Here is a 20,891-nt window from a genome sequence, read left to right on the forward strand (position 1 = left end):
ACTTCTCCCCCACCTATGTTTGGAGGGAAGTCCTGTGTAGGAAATTCAGAAGAAATCAGACAATGCTCAACTTGGAATTGTCCAGGTAAGTATGGAGGGCCAAAACTTTTCAAAACTTTTCTAAACAAACTACTAAAAATAAGAATCACTGTTTTGATTTTTTTATACTAAAAGTCACATTCTTTAAAAGGCCTTGCGTCCTGCTCAGAGCAGGTGAAACATTCTTTTTTATTTTCAGGATGTTGGTTTTATTTTTCAAAATAGGATAGAAATCATGACTTTTGAGGTATTCAATAGATGTTTAATTTTGCTTATTTTTCATAATTATGAAATCCTTAATTTCTTTGTTTTGCGGAGATTCTATTTGAAAAAAAGATCTTATTTTGAAAAAAAGTTAAAAAAAAGAATAGAATCACAGATTTCAGTACCTCATCTTTTCCTATAACAGGAATAGGACTATTCATAGGAGTAACTAGTTATTATGAATTATTCATCCAAAATTACATCTATTTAATGGTTATTAATTAGAGGATCGATAAAAGAGTTATATTGTTACCCTGAACATTTTTTTGTCCTGTTGCACGAAAGATACAGAGCTTAAAAAAAAATATAAATTGCCATTACTTGCATGTTCTAGACTAGTCATTCAAATAATTATTTTACTTCTTTTTCTGAAGAAATTTACAGATTTTAAATTTACCAAAAACTCATCTTTAGCTGGTATTTTCCCTACTTTTTCTAAAGTATTTCTTTCTCTGAACTGGCTTAAATTGCAACGTGCTACCGTTACAGGCAACACAATTCACAGGAGTTCTGGTTGGTAAAAGGGCAAATAAAGCAGAATTCCCTTTCACTCAAAATAATTCAATTTTAAAACTCTATTCAATTTGTGAATATATAATTTTCAGATTATTTTAAGGTTCATAATCTATACAGGCAACTAAGCCACATATGATTCTCATATGAGAATCATATGATTCTCATATGATTGTTTCATATGAGAATCATAGAAAAAGGGCATCATATGTGAATCATATGAAGCAAATCATATGATTTACATATGATCCACATATGTGAATCATATGAAAATAACTACATATGATTTTCATATGAATGATTTAAGTGTGTTTCAAGCCATTTACATATGAGAATCATATGAAAATGGCATCATATGTAAATCATATGAAACACGTATGTGTGATTCAAGCCATTTACATATGAGAATCATATCAAAAGGGCATCATATGTATTCATATGAAACACTTATGTGTGTTCTCTTTCAATATTTTTCACATTCTTGTACACATTTAAAATTCTGATATTTATGCTTTAGATGAAAATTCATGACATTACAATAATCTATCTTCATTGGTTAAATATTTTTAAATATCTTATTATGCTTACACAACTTTATTGATAAAATTATTTTCATGAAGAGAAATAACTTATTTTTCACAGTGTACATTCTAAACAAGAAAAGATACAAACAAGTCAGTAGAATTTGTCGATACATGTATTTAACATACTTTAAAATGAGTACAAATTATATGATTCAGCAAAAGGATTAAGTAGTTAAACATGTATACATTTACAAATGAATATGATAATAAGGTCATGTACTTGTATAAAAATACCATATGACATGAAAGTGTCCACAGCAAAATTGAAATATCAGCAATAACATTTGTCATGTATTCTCTATTCTAAATTTATGAAAAATCAAGTTATTTGATATTCCAGCATACAAATAAGAATGGGAAATCTTTACAGGTCAAATTCAGACAAGATTGCGTACATCCTCCTCATTTCATAATTATTCCATATATTTTCTTTTTTTTCCTTCTGTATCTTTCAATTTTTTCAGTTGTCCTCCCTCTGATCTACCATGACCATTTTGAACTCTCTTTGAACTGTACCAAAAATGCAAATCCACCAGTTCTCCCCTTCCTGAACAATTTCTTTGTGGCACAGAATGGTCTCTACAAAAGTTTCAAAAATAAAAATAAAATAATTCTTAAATTACAAAATCAATTCTACAAGTTATATTACAGTAACTTATCATTAGCAAACAAATGTATTCCCAATTCACTGACACAGATATGATACGAGATCAAACTAATGTTAAATATTTTATACTAGGTGTTTTGTGAAATCCAATGATGTAATTTGCAAGACACTGTTGGAAGATATGCTTCATAATAAAATTATAAAAAGAATTTTTTTTTATTTTGACAATTGAATCGAATTTTGCAAGACAACTACACTATTGGAAGATATGCTTCATATTAAAATCATCAAAAGCAAATAGTATTATTCATGTATTAATTCAAATTGCCAAAAATTAAGAAGATTCTGACACAAATATATTACTTTTGGACAAAACAAGTACAGACAAGTAGATATAGGCAAAAAACAGACTTTGTGATTCCCGGGTATCCCAAACTTTGTTGGGAAGAGTATGTATAACACAGTCTATTAAACACTAAACAGTGTGTATTTACCTCAACTTTGAAGCAAGCCTTGGATCTTTGGATTTTTTCCCTATGAAAGGCTGACTGTATATTGAACCTGTAAAACAAATATTCGCACAGTAGATATTTTCTAAGCATTTATAACTAAAACTTAAACAACAAAAAAAGAGAGAGTACAAGTTTGTAGGTTAAATATCTTACATTTTACCTGAAACTAGGTTCTCTGTAGTGTTGGAATTTTTTTTTATAAATGTCAGTCATTGAATACATAAATGTAAATATTCAATGGATTAGCTATATGATGTACTTTCAACACATACACATGTATTTGTACCTTGAAAGTTGCCACTGTTATATTATTAATTTTTTGATAAAAAAATTAAATTTACCCCCTGAGATTATTGCATAGTTTTATAGCTTTTAAAGCCAGCACATTCTTATCATACTTACCATATTTTATAAGTGCATTGGATTAAAATTTCATATTATGTAGAATAAAACTTCTCTATCATTGAGTTGAAATTATTTAATTTTGATGAAGCCGTGCAAACAATGTAGAATTATAAAGGAACAAAAAGAAATTATCAAGAAATATTTTGTCATAAAGGAGTCATTACAGATACACACTTTGATTTTTTATTGCAAGTCTTTTTTTTTACCTTTAATATTGTGATGATGCAATCGTCTGTCAAAATCGGCTTTGGATCAATCGCCAGTCTTATCAGCTTTGGGCTTCTTGGACTTAAAGCTATCGTGCAAAGTCTTAAACCTATTATACGCAACGAGCAAGCGGTGTCCGCCATATTTCTCTACTCTGCGATAGTTACAATTCCAAATATATGTGATCAATCGCGGTCACGGGCTATTGCACACGCTCACAGAAGGCCTAGTGTGTACACTAAACCCCCCAAAATATAAGTCAAACTTGTACTGTCTGCCGCTAAATTTTAGAAAATAAATACTCTATAATAAGAGGAAATAATTACAAAAAAATATTTTTCACAAAATAAGTACGTTAATAAAAAATTAGAAAAAAGTAAAATGTTAGTCATGAAAATAAAAGATTTCCGCTAAAATCTATGCAAAAGCTTTTTACATTGCTTACCAGACGCCGACAGTACAAGTTTGATCAGTTGAACGATAAGTCAAACAAAAATTATAAAAGTTTAGCAATATTTATACAAAGATTTGCCTTTCGCATACTCCATTAGTGCACACACCCTGTCCTGGTAAACAAAACTGATCTTTCAAACCGGACCGTCCTGTTTTCTATAAATAGAATCTACTCACACTTCGGTGTTTACTAGGGACCTGTTATTATTTTATCCTGCGTATTTGAATGTCATACAATCTACAATAAATATCTGTAAACTGGTGGTCTTTTTCGACACAAACCAAATAATTGTACACACTTTAGACGCAAATCCACGTTAGGGAAACATTTTTTTTTAAAACTAAAATACTATAAATAGAATAAAAAGAACACATACCAAATGCTCAAGAAAAAAAGAAATCTGCATGCTTATGAAATTTTATATTCATTCTATGATTTGAAAAGCAAATCAATTATTTGCCTTCACTGGTTATACAGTAAATCAAATTCTTTATCAGGAAGAGGAGGTGGAAATTTACTGAGGAAACATGTAATACATACAAATAAATATTATGATATATACTATCAGTGATTTATTTCTGTAATTACCGGGTATATTTTTCCTGCGAATACCTTCCATTCTACTTCGGTTTAGAAGATAACATTTTAAGACTACATCACTGGAAACAAAAATGCTTTGGTTTCTCAAATTCTTGCATTCATAAATAAAACAAATATCAAAATGCTAAAAGAACCCCCCTCTCTCTCTCTTGTTCTCTCTCTCTCAGTTTCACCCCTATTTATAAGAAGTTCGCTGGTCTAAAACAGTAATAGGGGAATACCAGGCCAAAGACCAACAGTGCTAAACATTGAAGAAAAAAATAAATGGCCACTTATTGTGCACAAAAAAGTGGTTTGCTCTTTTTTTTCACCATATATATATCAAAATATTAACTAACATTGAGTTTCTTACATATTCTAAATTTTACACCATTCACAACAGAACTGCATGTGCAAGTCATGCATCAACCTAATATGACAGTACACAGGGATGGATCCAGCCATTTTAGAAAGGGGGGGGGGGTACCAGGGTTGTGCCCCTCAACCCCCCCCCTCCAAGGAAAGATTCACACACACGTTTGGAAAGATTTAATGTTGTAGTAATAATAACTTTATTTTACGTCCCTTTTTTCTTTGAAAAGGTACTGTACCCCCAGTCCAAATAAAAAAAAAACAAACACATTTTTAAAACTACCGATGCCTTAAAATTGAATGGATTTGCAGCATTTCCGAAGAGTACAAAGAATTTTCTCTTTAGAATTTGAAAAATTTTTTTGGAGTGGGGTAGAGGTGGGTTTAGCAAGGAGTTACAAGTTAGTTCCTTCAAAAGATATATGATAAAAAAAAACGGTACATACATGTATATAGCCAAAACAGCCACAGATCCTGGGAATCTAATATCAAATTAAACCTCGCATCATACATATCCAATATTATATATATATATAGATATATAAAAATAAGTAGAATATTTTCTACCATTCTCTCATAAAAAAGTAATCGTACAGGTGAATGGAGGAAACTAAATTGGGAGAATCTATCTATTCAATACATACATGTAAAGTTAGACTACAAATATTTATTCTCGGAAAACGCTTTACCCCCTCTATCTTTCTTTCTCTCTCTCTCCACTTGGCAAAAAAATAATGGGGGAGAGGGTTCCAACCCCCAGAATCCCTCCCTCTCTGGATCCGCCAATGAGTATAATTACCTGTATATGTTACCCAATTTTCGATGGACTCAATATATCAGGCCCGGAAGGGCTATAAACAACAGTTTGGGGAATTCTTTGTTGTGGGCGTAGTAAATGTGCCAGGAGAACACGGTTAGGAAATTGTTTAGGTGGTAGCATAATTTATATAACGGAGAAATACTGATAAATGGGAAAAGTGCGATTTTTGTGCACAATAAGCTTCCTGGACGGAAATCCTTATTTTTTCCAGCTGCATTCCAGCGAGCTACGGATCTGTAGCTATTTTTTTTTTTTACTTTTGCAAGAGAACCATTTGCGTTAAATAGCAAAGATCGGTTATTCTAAATACATGCATAAATCTAGATAGGAAATAAAAAGGTTTTTTATGTAAGGGGGGGGGGGGGGGGTGAGCAAACAGTGAATTGAAAAGTTTCCGTGAAAATGTACACAATGACTTATATAATTTAATTCAAAATTCTACACCTATTTTTCTCTCTGACCGGCAAAATTCAACGTGGATCAGTTCATTTGTACGCAAAATTGTACATAAGTACTTCTCATTTCCATTAATATTGTAATTTCATTTTCCTGGGTTCAGAATTACATTGTATATTATTTCACGCTACATTTGTTTTTAAAACTGATGACTTACTATATATTTGATACACCCTCTATCAACCGCTTTGGATTTTGATGCAGTTTATGCATTAGAAAAGTCCATGGACAATTTAAATCGTTTACTGATACTTTTTACCAAATAACAAATAAGCCCGAGTTGCCACGAGCAGAAAACCCCTTCTCATTTAAGACTTGGAAGAAAATATCTTATTTTATATAAAAATTCTTGAATAGGTACGTTTGATATACACAAGAACATGCACATTTTAAAATTATATTTATTATATACACATGTCATCTTTGCTAGCCTAGGGTTTCCGATCCGAAAGCTACTCTACTTGCTTTCGGATTGGAAGCCCTTGGCTTGCGAAGATGACATATATGTAGACTCAACCCAGGTTCAAACTTTTACGGAAAATGATTGTCTACCAACTGTATTGTTCTTTATATTAGCATTTACCCCCCACCCCCCGCTTTTCATGAAAATATTGTTGCCGAGGAATTCATTGCAAAAAAATATTACAACTGCAGATAACTTGGGACATTCTAAACCTGAATTCTACGTGATCGAAAAAAAAATGTAATTCTGCATCATTGCCCAAAGTTAAAATTTCGTTTATTTCTGATTTCCATATCCGATGTTTTATCATTGTATTCTAATCTCTGTTGAGATTCTGCTAGGCTAGATATTTGGACTGACGCCTACAGAATCTCTGGACACTTCTTCATAATTCATGTCTGGAAATTTAGCTCCAACTTTGGCCGACTATAGCAAGAATTATTTACATAGGCAACACTACCGCTTGCTTCAATTTAGTCATTTGGTTGTTTATTTGACTCTCTGTCACTATTATTTCTACATAACTTACTGTTTAAGCATGTAAATCCCAACATAAAAAAATATTCACTGAAATCCCATGAGCCATGTTTTGAATGGGGATTTCAGTGAATATTTTTTATGTTAGTATTTACATGCTTAAACAGTAAGTTATGTAGAAATAATAGTAACAGAGAGTCAAATAAACAACCAAATGACTAAATTGAAACGAGGGGTAGTGTTGCCTATGTAAATAATTCTTGCTATAGTCGGCCAAAGTTGGAGCTAAATTTCCAGACATGAATTATGAAGAAGTGTCCAGAGATTCTGTAGGCGTCAGTCAAAATATCTAGCCTAGCAGAATCTCAACAGAGATTACATTGTATTTCCTTTTCTGTCAAAGGAAAGTTTATTCCATTCCTGCATAAGTTTTGGAATGGAAAGGGGGACAAGGGGTTTTAGCCCTCCAGCCCCCCCCCCCCCCCAAAAAAAATTTTTTTTTGCAAATACAGACATGATATAGGGATGGGAAATTATTGAAGTTTACCTTTTTTTGTTTGTTTACCCCCACCCCCCCATTTCAATTTGCTTACGACCCCTGTGTCCTGTATTCATGCATGAATATTGTGTACGTTTGAGAGAGAGAGAGAGAAAGAAGAAGAAAATATTTGGTTATAAAATATATTAACTTTTATAAAGAATATATAATTCAAAATGTTTCATTCAATATATTCAGAGTATTTTCATCTGGGTAATATTTTCCCCAAAAATAACTGATCCCCGAACGGTCAACGAGGTATGAAGAGATCGTTACTATTTTTAGAAAACTGGACAGGCCGGTTTCACTGATAACCGTTGTTTTCATGTCGCAGGGCGTATACGTGATGTGTTGATGTAGGCGCTGAAAGAAAACTTGGGAAAGAATGTCAATACTTTTACTTTTTATAACTCTTGTTTTTACTTATCGTATGATCCATGATCAAGCTTGTACTGTCTGGTGTCTGGTAAGCATTGTAATACGTTGTTTTAGAAATGTATTTTTCATAAGCAAAAATTCACGTGCTTGTAAAATTGTAACATTGATTTTTTATGAATTTATTATTTTTCATAACAATTATTTTTAATGCATTCAAAAAAATTGTATTGTATTAGTTTCTGAAACTTAGCGGAAGACAGTACAAGTTTGACATATTTTGGGGGGTTTAGTGTACACACTAGGCCTTCTGTGAGCGTGTGCAATAGCCCGTGACCGCGATTGATCACATATATTTGGAATTGTAACTATCGCAGAGTAGAGAAATATGGCGGACACCGCTTTGCTCGTTGCGTATAATAGGTTTAAGACTTTGCACGATAGCTTTAATAAAAAAGCAGCACTTTGACACTGAACTCAAGTTGTTGAACATGTTGAATGCATATATATGAAAGTAAGAAAGAATCGACTTGATACCGATCTCAACATGCAAGAACGACAAACTGCTATATAAGGTTTTCTACTTTCACTTTCAAATCAGTACGTAACAAAAAGTCAAAACAAAAAAGAAAACAAAGTAATGCCTTTAGGCTAACATGTAGGCCTACATTGTAATGTTTACATCCATTCAGAAACAAATTTATCCAAATTTACTTACAGATTACTAACGTTATGTAGGTTTACGAAATGCATTAATTTAACAATTACAAGTAATGAGAGTGCTATAGTAATAAGTTTATACAACCTGTACCGTAATGAAAGGATATTTAAATTTTTTCCAACACCCAGCACTTCTGCTGCAGCAGTGACGTCAAACACGACGTACAATTTCATCCGATAGAAGTCAAAACCGGTCTGGGAAAAATACGGTTTACTGAAGTAATAAACCAAACCCAAAAGATTTGAAATAAAAAGAAATTAATTTTTTATTGATCAATTTTGTCCCGGATATGCATTTTTACAGAAAAAGAAAATTGTGAAAGTTTTTTTTTATAAGGGAAAAAGGGGAGGGGGTGTTAAACAGAGTAGAACTTTAAGTGATATTGCTGACAAATTCTTTTGAATTGATCTACATTTAAATTACTATTGAGATATATTATTAAAATTGTAATTTTACTTAAGTATACCAAGGGCAAATTAGTGAACACTGTTTCATATGATTCTCATATGACCACTGTTTCATGTGATTCTCATATGATCTCTGTCAAAATAATCGTATGATTTTTACCTGAGTATAACAAGGACAAAGTAGTGAATATGGTTTCATATGATTCTCATATGATCAGTTTCATATGATTCTCATATGATCACTGCCAAAATGATTCTCTTATGTAGAACCTTTCATATGAGAATCATATGTATATTACTTCATATGATTAACATATGTATGATCATATGATTCTCATATGATTAGCCACATATTATTCTTATATGATTGTATATACGAGGGTTGATCCAAAACTAATGTTACAATGTCCATATCTTTTATATTTGGCGCATATTATCAAATACAATATACCAGAAGATGCACAAATTTAAATCTAATGAACATTGAAATTTTGATTTAATAATGTTTATTTGAATTTATTTTTATAGTTGTTTAAAACATAGAACATAGGGGGTGCCACCGCGTCACAACCGAAGGTCACAAATTAAAGTGTACTTTTTTAGAATAAAAAAGACAAACACATTAAAAAGCATATTTTAATTAGTTTAAGTTTAGTTTAGTTTAAGAAGTATTTTATTCATAATATACAAAGAGTACAATGTGAATATGGATTGAAGCATATTTTAAAAGCGACGAATCAAAAAATATTTTTAAAGACAAAACTTTACATCATTTTCTGGTTTTAAGTTGAATATTATGACTTAATTGCTATTTTTAAAAAAAAAAAAAAAAAAACATCATTGTTTTACTCCGGTGCATTGAAAAAGGGAAATGTCGAAATGGACAAAAAAGCCAAAACAAATAGTAATGCATTTTGCTTCAAAATGGAGAAATCCCCAGTAGAGACGGTTACGTTGATTCACAAGACTCATATCACAGAGGAAAGAATATAAATACTTGTTTAGATGGTTTCAGCGATTTCGGGTAGGCAATGAGTCATTGAATGCTCAACAGATGACAAAAAAAACCGAAAGATGGGAGGACGGACGGAAACGTTCTTTGGTGTGTGACGTTGTCAAAAAAGACAGGCGGTTAGAGCAATATGTGAAATTTTAAGTTTGTCTTATACTACTGTTCAAATAATTTTGACAGAAGAATTAATTATGGAAAGAGTGAGTTTACGATGGGTACCAATTAAGGTTACTTTAAGAAAGTGAAATTTGTGAACGTGTTCGTGGATCGCAAATATGCTTTTAATGAAACGAAGGGAAGTGTCTAAATGTGCATGACGGCACGTATCCGTCATATAACGTTATTTAGGTGCGGCGACTACCATAATCGCACGTTGTATAAAATCCGATATTTTGAAAAGTATGAATCATGTTGAATTGAAATTTTTAGGTCTGATTTGAAATAAATGAAGATTTCATCATTAATAATTTTACTGTTTTACGTAGACGGGTAGGGATTTTATCGATGTTGTGACATTGCTTTTGGATTAACCCTCGTACATATGATTCTCATATGATCCACATATGATCTTCATATGAAAGGCATTGCATATGTGGATCATATGTGACTAAATTGCCTATGTATGGCTGTCCATTATTCCCGAGACACGTCAAAAATAAAATTTATGAAGTACTAGTATATGAACGCCACCATAAATTCATTTAAAAAAAATCTCACATAAAGTTATTTCGAACTCCTTTCTACACATGAGAAAAAAGAGCTCATTTTTGTCTGCAGGTTACTATTACCTTTTCACATAAAGGTATGATAATAAGAATTAATTTACATATCATTACAGACTTAATAATCATCATTTTATTACCATAGTTAAAAAAAGACTTTAAAGTAAGTCACTGCACCATGCTAAAATAATGGAAGGCATGTGCCGGAAAAAGTTCACAGAACATTTTCTTCAAGAACTCTGTGAAGCTTATTGAGGAGAAAAAAAGAAATATTTTATTGAATTTTGATAAGAAAGAAAAATAAGTATAATTTTACAGAATAATTTCAGATTGTGCCAGGACGTGTCCTAATGGCGGAAGCCTCAGTCATAACTGTGAAATATGTGAATGTCCTTCATCAACGATCATTGGCAGAGTGACGGACCGCACTAACTTCACACTTGATGGGGTTGAAATATTCTTGTCCTATCGTCCATGGAGTCCTATTGCTACAACAAATGTTCGTGGTGTATACACTGTATCAAATATATGTTTCAACTCTACTTCCATCTTTGCAAAGAAAGATGGTTATTCAGTAGTATATGTTACTCCGAGAAGACTGAATACGACTCACTGGGAAGCAAACGTTGAAATAAGAAAATTAGGTTCGTATTGAGATGATTATACTTGAATATGATAATGAAATAACCTTATCAAATGAGATTCAAGTTGGAAAAGTCAAGAAAAATTCAAAGGATGTCATTTTAAAATTCTCAAAAAATGCTCGAAAATTCAGAAAAGAGGAACAAATTTTCTCCGTGTTCTCTTATTTTTAAATGTTGGAAATAATGAGAAAAAGACGTGACAAGTTTGAAAATATTCATTTCCGGAATACAACTGTGAAATCTCCATTTTCAAGTTCCTCTAATGATACTTAAAACATTTTCCCTTATTTATCTGTAGGTCAAGGCATTTTCATCAAAGTAAGATTATCCTGTGATATGCAAATTTATTGATTTTAACTTTTTACGTATGAATGTGAAAATTGGTCACATTTTAAGTAATTATATGTATTGTATTTTAAAAGAGTCGAACTTTATTTTTAAATAAACTTGGATCTCTGTAAAGATTTAATTGTGTACCGGAATGCCGTTATGAAGGCATTGCATTGAATATTTTGTTGCTCACTTTTGTAAGCATAAACATTTCATCTTCAGAAAAACCTTGGATTTCCCGAAAGCCAGTTTCCAAAATCCGATTTGTTGGCCAATCAGCCACGTTTTGCTGTCAGGCAAACGGTTTTCCCATACCCCGAGACTTTCTATGGTAAATCATTTTGATAAGATTTTGTCTTTAAAGAAACTTTTTCTTTAAATATATATATTACTTTAACTGCAGAAATTTAGAAAAAAATCTCTATCTAAAAATAGGTTCAAAGATAATAACATATTACCAGGAAGGGGAACAAATGGAAATTTGGTTGTTAGTTCAATTCAGAAATCAGACGCTGGGACATACTATTGTAAAGCTACCACGGAAGCAGGATCAGTAACATCTGAACGCATAACCTTAGATGTAAGAGGTATGAACTTGTATGATTTACACGTTTTCAACAAATTTTGATTTAATAAAAATAATTTGATAATTGATTTTCTCAGCGCAGTATTTGCAGAAAAGAAGTTTTTACCAATTGCGAACTAAAATTTCTCTTCGCCTAACACGTGAATTGGAATTTGGATTAAGTATTCATAATAATTATTAAAAAGAAAAAACAATATGCTTTTATTGGTTTCTAGAAGTGAAAACAATATTGGTGACGGAAAAGACAAGAGAGAAATTGCATTTTAAACAAGGAAAAAAATGTAATTTTCCTTAAACAAATAACAAAGAACTCTTTCAATAGAATTTGTCCCTGTATTTTTTTTTTGTCTAAAATTTAGAAGTGATGTAAAAAATTAAAATTCATCCTCTCTCAATTCTTGAAATTACATGTGGTTAAACATGCAAACGTTTCTCCAATATGACTTCCTAAACTTTAATTGTGACGTCATGAACGTGTGCATATTCCAGTACATGTACTTTCTTTTAAAGTTACAGAAGACATCAATTTCAGTTGAATTTTCTTTCAAGAAACATACTGCGAATGCATCCCTACAAAGACTTTGAGATATGTGATTTTTCAGAGCATTTTAGACAATATATCCAAAAGTTTAAGTAGGCGAGGGCTGCGGACACTGTTTTCTTAAAGAAAATGACAACATGAGTCAATTTCTGCTAAAAACTTAGAAATGATCAAATTATGGATGTCATTTTTCCAGAATGACCATCTTTCATGCTAAATGTTTTAACGATTTATCATATTCATCTACTTAACTCATGTTTTAGCCAATTTCATAACTTTTTAAGAACATTGATTTTAGGGCACAAGAAAGACCAAATCACACCTTCGTCAATAAAATTTATTTTGTCCTAAGTGTAAGAACAGCATTAAAACATCTTTTTAGATACCTTTGATGATACATGCAACTCAGTGCCAACAGTAAACGAAGAAACTCTGCCAACTGGTTGCTATTTTAATGATAACGGCAACAGAAAGTCAGTAGTTGACGTCGGAAAGTGTCCAAATAGTATATGCATTACAAGAGCCCTTGTTGACAACGGTACATGCGAAGACTGGTGGCCTTCTCACTGCTGTGACGTATCCCAAACAGAGACAATTGAAATAGAATGCTCTGGAGGGTTTACCTATCCGATCACCAAAGTTATTTCTTGCAAATGTCGCGAAAACGTGATAAACACTCTTCTGAATGGAATGGCGTATGGTGTTCAGAACGGTTCTAGAATTCCTTTTGTTAGAGGAGAGGTCATGATAGACGGTGAAGTGAAAGCTTTTACCTCAGCGACAGGATATTTTTCTGTCAATATAGTAGGAGAGGTTACTCGTGTTGTATTAAACTTGCGTAACGATAGATCTGGCCAACTTTTAGATACAACAAGGGTAATTGATATTTCATATGGCACAACGACCTCCATCGATATTCACGTTCCACTAAAACCGGCACCAAAACCTTTCAACACACGTATCGGTTTTGATATACCCCTCGGAACGAAGAATGGAAACTCAGCAACTACGACGTTATCCATTGCAGAAGATAGTGTTGTTGATGGAAATGGCAATGCTTTTGAAGGGACAGCTAATGCACGAGTTCATTACGTTGATCCACGGAATTTGGAAGATCTTGATGAGATGTACGGAGAGCTAAGATTTACAGACGAAGAGGGAGAGTCTATTGACTTAGAAACATTTGGTATGCTTCAGTTATCCGTAGAAGACAATTCTGGAACACCTTTATATGTCAATGGAAAAATCAAAATTTCGCTTGATCCAGCACCTTTTAATTTGTCAAACGAAGGTGCAAATCTGCATTTGTATAGCTTAGACGTAAACACAGGAAAGTGGGTTGATCAAGGTCTAATGGCGTACAATTCTTCCAGTGGTTCAAATCGTAAACGAAGGTCAACTGGAGGAAATCTAGAGGGTATTGTCATAGATGCTATTCCAGTTATAAAACAAACAGAGGAAGTTGATAAAATTATTCAAGTAAGCAATACCAGATTAGTATCTTCTATCAATATAAACAAAGATAGACCTCGAATATATCGTATTATAACTGAATATGGGACTGTTGTTACTCGTGAGGATGTCACATTACAAGATGCTTGCTTTGTAAGAGTGAAGGCGTACACTGACTTTACATTTCGCAATGTAGCTAGTGGTGTTCGAATTACAGCAGCGACAAGAACTAAAAATGGTGGGCCGTTTAGGGGACAAATGTCAATGTTTACGAACATTAACGTTAATAATGGAATTTTATGTATGCCGATATTTTGTAATTCTGATGTGTACCTCTTTGCAGAGAAAAACGGAAAATATTACGCTTCAGACAATCATATTTTACCCTCCGTAGCTGAGTTTGTGAACGTTGCAAATGGAACACAGGTCAAACTCAATTCAGATTATGTTAATCGGGAAGGACCAGTTTTCCTTTATCAAAGACGACCACAATGTGAAGATAACGCATTCTCTAGCTTTGTGTTTCAGTTTGCCCCTCTCTTGAAGGAAGGTGAACGTAAGTCATTGTCTAAAGATAACGTACATAATCAAATAAATTCCTGGTATACCGAACCTCCAACTAGTGCCTTCAGACGAACATGTTTCATGAAAGTGAAGGTAGTGGTAAGTATTTTTTCTTATTGTTTATTGTATGCAATAACAATTTACTCAGGAAAATAAAAATAATCCTCTTAAACCGTTTCAACTAAAAAAATAATGTGTATTTATAGTAATAATTTAAAGATTTTCTATTTCTATAAAATATTTAAACAGAATCATATCTCTTTTAGTCCAATGAACATACTCTCCAGGCAATAGGAGTCAGTAAGATGGAATATGTTAGCAATATACCCTTTTTTGGAACTTTTCAAGCACCAATTATATGGGATGAAACTACAAATAATAGGAGAGAAAAAGCTGCTTGCATAGAATTTCGATGTCCTGGAAGACTCATTGATGGCACCAACGTAATCAATAACATAGCCACACTTCTGAGGGTACAGATTCTGAGTCAAGAAGGTCACGTTTGCAATATTACGTAAGATTTTACTTTATTTCAATTATACATGTTATATCAACATTGTGATTAGAAATCTTATAATAAATCCTATAAACTTATTTTTTTCAGAAACGTGGCAAGTGGACTTAATATTACTCGTATTCCAAGCGTACTTGGTGAAGGTTTTGAGTTTCGGGCAGACCCAAACGACAATTACGGCGCAGGAATGGGTGTATTCATCCGAACGTTTCCATTTGAAACTGCAAGAGCTACATGTCGCACTGGCTTAGACTCGCCTAATATTAGCCCAATTATGAAGCCCAATTCAAATCCAGCAGTCGAATTTGAATGCTTTATCTAACAAAGATTTACAATCATTGCTTTTATGATTTTCTTTCATAATGTATTTTTAATCACTTTTCATGAATAGGGTTTCTAATTTGATCTTTTGATTTGTAATTATTTTAGCAATTTTTGTGACCAAATCAAAAGACTCAATATAACACATAGACAAAATATATATATATATATATATATATATATATATATATATATATATATATATATATATATATATATATATATATATATATATATATATATATATGTCTTAAAGATCGTTCAATATGCTGCTACTTTTATGTACATGTTTTTTATGTTTGTAAACTAGTAAAATGTGTATTGAAAATAATCAAGTAAAATTTCCACCAACAATACCTTATTAATTTAATGATACTCTGAAAATAATTTAATTTAAGAAATTTTAATTGAGAAATAAATCAAAAGAAGATGTTATGCCTTCTCTTTCCCATTAAGTTTTTCAAAAAAAAAAAAAAAAAAAAAAAAAAAAAAACTTATGAGTGTTTTAATTCCCTCCTCAGGTACATTTGTATGTTATTGCAATTCCAACTTCCGGGTTCATTACATAATTGCTTTCCAGTGCATTCTTCCCTGTGTAGCAACTGTACTGAGCATTCATTTTCTTATCCCGATACACTCCGACATTTGGTCCATAATTACTGTCAGGGATAAAAGTTCCATTGAATGAAGAGTCTGTGGCATTTATGTTAGATTTTGTCTTTAATTCACCTGAAAGCGATCTAGAAAAAAACCCACACATTGTCTATCTCAAACACACTGAATAACATAAAAAAGTAAGGTACATGTATATGACATAGAAAATTGGAAGGTATTGTCATAATAAAATACTTGCATTAAGCTGCATGTTGAACCTGGCACTTTAGATATATCTGCAGTTAAAATGGTGGATATTTTATTGTTAGATGAGTCATACACGGGACATCTAAACTCAACGCAAGCTGCTCGTCTGCCTTGCCTGTTTCCTTTTAGTGGTGCGATGAATGTTCCAAACCAAAAACCCGTTTCCTCGCTATAACTTTTACCGATAATTCCCGTGGACACAAGATTTGTCTAAAACAAAGATAAATGTTTTCAGTAAACAACTTTGATTGAAAACACAAAACATTAATAATTTCCCGTTTTGCTAGATTTATTAGAAGAATTAAAGAAAAACATCTTCATATCAATAACTGGTATATAATTAGTATTTTTGTCCATAAAAAGTATACGAGGGGTGATCAAAAAGTTTGCGAACAAACTGATTTACTTCAATAAAACAAGTAAAAATCAGGTTTCAGTGTTCATAATTTTTTAAAGTAGCCCTCTTCGACTTTAATGCATATGTGCCGCCGTTCTGCCCATGCGAATCACGTGGTCAAGGCAGTCACATGACGTGCTCTGAAGCACTCTGTCCATAGACGCTGAAATATTTTCCCTAGTCTTATATTTCTTACCATGGAAGTATTTCTTTTTTACAACAAGAACAGTCCATTTGTCAGAAGTGACCAAATCTTTGAAATAGGATGGTTGGATAAGAATATTATTTCCCAAAGAGATTCGAGTATAATGACAATCACAACCTGATTCCTCTGTCTTAGGAACGCCGTTTATCCGATATGGATAATATTTTGTAGTATAAAGGCCTTCTTTTCATCATATTTAATGTTTCAAGTCTAAAATAAACGATGTTTATGGATTTAAAATTAATGTCATTATAAAGGTATTCAACTATTTTTCTAGCTGTAACGGTGCAATCTTTCATTGTCCAATTGTCCAACAAAGGTTACATTTCTTCTCCAGCTTGCCTTCTCTGGCTTCAAAACAAACGTCATTTTTATCCATCTCCCTCCCTTCACTTTAACAGTAAATCCAAGTTATAATTAAACGTGTGGAAAGTCTATTGTCTTCATAAACACTGTACAAATTATTACAAGATACTTCAAAGGAATTCCCAAGTTATATTTTAAACTTTAGAGTCGTATGTTGTTCGAGTAAGACTGTGACAACCATTTTTCGTCACGAGTCTCCTACATATTGACGTCATTTTCACACTGTGACGTCACATTGATGGAGAAAATCATTACTTTCATATGCTATATATAGAACGTGCATGTGTATAGGTGTTCCAAACTTCATTCCGATCTGAATTATAATTTTGTAAATATAGAGATAGTTGACGAACTTTTTTATTACCCATCGTACCCTTGTGAATCGGAATAAGAGGTACTGTGAGCAATGATACATTCTTCAATATGGTTACAGTGGCAAAGTCTTTGTTTTGCTCTGGAAGACCCGAAATCAGTGTATAATCAAAAAGTAAAATTGGAGGTACACGTACCCTTTAAGTATATTGAAAGAATGGCAGTGTCCATGTTTCTTTTGGAAACTCAAACATATTTGTCCGATCAAAAAGTAAAATAGAGGTGTGCAATGTCACTTTGTGAAGAAAAGGTCTCATAAGGTCTCATAAAATTTCATTCAGTGGTATACGATTTACGGATAAAAGATTGGTACCCCAAAGCGAAACAATCGGGTGTATGGACATACAGATAAACGGATGGACGCACGTACAGAGGGACGGACATCCCGATTTCTATACCCCCTCTTGCTTTTCAATCGGGGGGAGGGGACAAAAAGAAGCTAGACCCCACTCTTAGAGCAAACCTTTAGTAAAGCTTTGCTAAGACTCCCCAAACCGTTAAAAGATTTTAAAATATAATGATTTAATATGTACGTAATTTATCTAAATCATATACAGGGGCGTCCAGACTAAATATATGAAACATTTTTTGTGATATAACATTATTTCGTTAATAACATGTCGGCCAATCATATTTTTAGATGTTGCACATAACACTTTTTGTACATTAAATGAAGAATATATACAATCATGGAATTTGTGTATATTTCAATTTGTGTTTATAAGGACCAGTGACAAGTGATACTGGTCAAAGTCGTTATCATTGCTCTCATGATTTGGCCAATATCACCTGACACTAATTCTTTTAAAAAACTATAAATAAATGTCTTAAACGTTCATAGAAGTCCGTAGTAGTATTTTACGTATATAACAATTACATTGAATACTCAGACACATGCAATCCTAAATGAACTCGACTGTCATTACATAACAATTGTAAAACATGGGTATGATATATACTAAATCTAGTACAGCCTAACGGTGATTCGTGAAACATCATTTGGCGATTCTTTCGCGTCAATATCACAAAAGGATGAATATATCGTGACTTGCTTTCAACTTATGATAACTAGGTAAACAATCTTTTTATATGATTTATAAAGTCATTGTTTCCTTTTTTATGCATGCCAACTGATCGTCAAGTTGTGAACACAAATGTTCTATGAAAAAATCAAAGCATTACGTGTATTTGAAACATTTTATTTAAAATCTTCATTTACTGTTATAACTCTATTCAGTATCGTAATCTAAACAAGTCTATAATACATTTAAATGTTTTGGATTTTTACGATTAATTTGAAGCAACGTAATAAATCAAGTGGTTTACACACCTATAATCTAGCACTAATTAATCCCAAGACATTTAACAAAATACATTTATATATATTTCTCGTAAACACTGTAATTACGTTATTATTTCAATCGAAAATAATTAAGAGAATAATTTAAGCTCAGCTGAACAGAAGGTTCTTCAGGACTTGGGGAAGGATAAAACCACTTATATTTTTTTATTTATTTATTTATTGGTTTCTCGGTTTCTCTGACGAAAGTGCTCAGATGCTTGATCTGGCCAATGGACCTCTTGCAATTATAAATTCGGACTCGTTACAGCACTCAAATAAGAAGAAAACAATTATGAAATAATGAATTTCGAAATATTTAACAATGTGTAAATTATAGGACACTCCCCTTCAGGACAGGTCGTTTGCATTAACTCGGCGTCTTATTCCAAATGACGTCATGAATTGCTACTTGTTGTTCCGAGAAGAGGAAGCACAAAGTCATTCTTAACTAACCTACGAAGGATTTAATACATAAACCGTTCGCAAATCACATATTCGCGTTGTGAAAATAAAAAAAAACCAAATTGTGACAATTATCTGAATTAAAAGAATATCTGTTTCAATCTTAAGTTTTACCTGTATTTGAATTTTCACAAAGCAAGCTTCTTGAATGAACGTTGGATACCAAGAAGTAAGAAAATCGTATTCTTCTGCACTAGGATTTGTTGTTAGTTTTCCCGAAAGTCCTTGAAAATTAAAAGAAAAATATTGTCGTTTTACATTCTGTTCGTCACAATTTTCATCATTTCTAAACATTGGACCATTTGTGTTGAGGAGTGCGATTTTAATTTGTTCAGAATCTAGGATGATTTCCTCTCGGTATTCTGTTACAGTATATATAAATTGTGGTGAAATATTCTGTTTTTCTTTTGGGGCAGCAAGTGCTTTTTCATCTTCAGTTTCTGCTATGATCTTTATTTTTCCATCACATGGAGCTCGGATGCAAACACTGCCTTTTTCGTCGGATTTATACATACTGTATACCACGTTTTCCCCATTTTCCGACGAAATTATGTAGACAGGTACAGAAGGAGTTGTTGCTGTAAAATGGGGATCGTTGTATACCTTGACTCCAGCAAAGCAAGGTGCTGAAGTATTGGAAAAATATTTTATAAGGAAATAAAATCATAAGATATAGATATAATCAAATCGTTAATGTGCATTCAAAGGAATAAAACAATCAAACCTTAAATTAAATGTACCTTGTAATCCAAAATCACAACTGAAAATAATTGTTATTATAAAAAGCATCAGCATTTTTAATATCTCTGTAGGTTTCCGGCACATCAAATATATGTGCAAAGCATACTAGTAATCTATTATAAATGTACAAAAATACTTTATTCAAGCTGTTGAATAAAAGGTAAACAGAAAACCCAACTCTCAAATCAGAAAAATCTAATATACGATGGAAACAATGTATTTGTACAACAAACTGATCATTCTCTAAATTTATTTTAGAGATAAGATTTAAACCGGTTTAATTTGAAAATAAGATGAAAAAGTTTGTACAAGTGTATTCATATGTTTGTCCAAAACTGTCATACAATTCGCTCTTAATAGCGAATGCTTATGTCTAGTGTCCGCCCAGGCCTTGGTGTCGACCCCAAGCAGAAGAATGCAGTCACAAAATATAAAAAAAATACCATCGCAGTAAAATTTTCCTATTTTTAAGTTAAAAAAATTCAATAATTTTTAGCATTTTTTTTTACATATGTTCAAGTATGTTTAAGTTAAGATCTTTGTAAAAGAGAAATAGAATAATGCAGTAACCATCCATTGATTGTCGCTTTTTCATGCACTAACATTATAGTCTATGTTTTTTCTTCATTTTTGCCTTGTGCTTTTCATGGAATAAGAGGGTAGATT

General features: G+C 32.2%; 1 protein-coding gene and 1 long non-coding RNA gene across 2 annotated transcripts; one reads left to right on the forward strand and one right to left on the reverse strand.

The window, feature by feature from the left end:
• Positions 1-1,557: 1,557 nt before the first annotated feature.
• LOC134281990 (uncharacterized) lies at positions 1,558-3,217 on the reverse strand. Its single transcript, XR_009995204.1, has 3 exons — positions 3,131-3,217; positions 2,502-2,568; positions 1,558-1,979 (listed from the first exon to the last, which is right to left on the reverse strand). It is a non-coding gene; the product is annotated as an uncharacterized LOC134281990 (long non-coding RNA).
• A 2,141-nt stretch (positions 3,218-5,358) lies between these two features.
• On the forward strand, positions 5,359-15,520 carry LOC134282001 (cartilage intermediate layer protein 1-like). Its single transcript, XM_062764439.1, has 7 exons — positions 5,359-5,449; positions 10,857-11,044; positions 11,724-11,832; positions 11,963-12,088; positions 13,011-14,743; positions 14,911-15,158; positions 15,249-15,520. The coding sequence occupies exons 1-7, from the start codon at positions 5,359-5,361 to the stop codon at positions 15,478-15,480; spliced, it is 2,727 nt and encodes a 908-aa protein (XP_062620423.1). The 3' UTR covers positions 15,481-15,520.
• The last annotated feature ends 5,371 nt before the right edge of the window (positions 15,521-20,891 follow it).

The sequence above is a fragment of the Saccostrea cucullata genome, unplaced genomic scaffold, assembly GCF_032062105.1.
Source record: "Saccostrea cucullata isolate Sc308-1 unplaced genomic scaffold, CSIRO_AGI_Scuc_v1 ctg1876, whole genome shotgun sequence".
NCBI classification, from domain to species: domain Eukaryota; kingdom Metazoa; phylum Mollusca; class Bivalvia; order Ostreida; family Ostreidae; genus Saccostrea; species Saccostrea cuccullata.

Coding starts and splice junctions, on each gene's coding strand:
- LOC134282001 (XM_062764439.1), top strand. CDS start 5,359: ATGGACTCAATATATCAGGCCCGGAAGGGCTATAAACAACAGTTTGGG. Junction 11,045..11,723: donor ATGTTCGTGGTGTATACACT/GTATCAAATATA, acceptor TTTCATCTTCAG/AAAAACCTTGGATTTCCCGA. Junction 12,089..13,010: donor CATAACCTTAGATGTAAGAG/GTATGAACTTGT, acceptor ACATCTTTTTAG/ATACCTTTGATGATACATGC.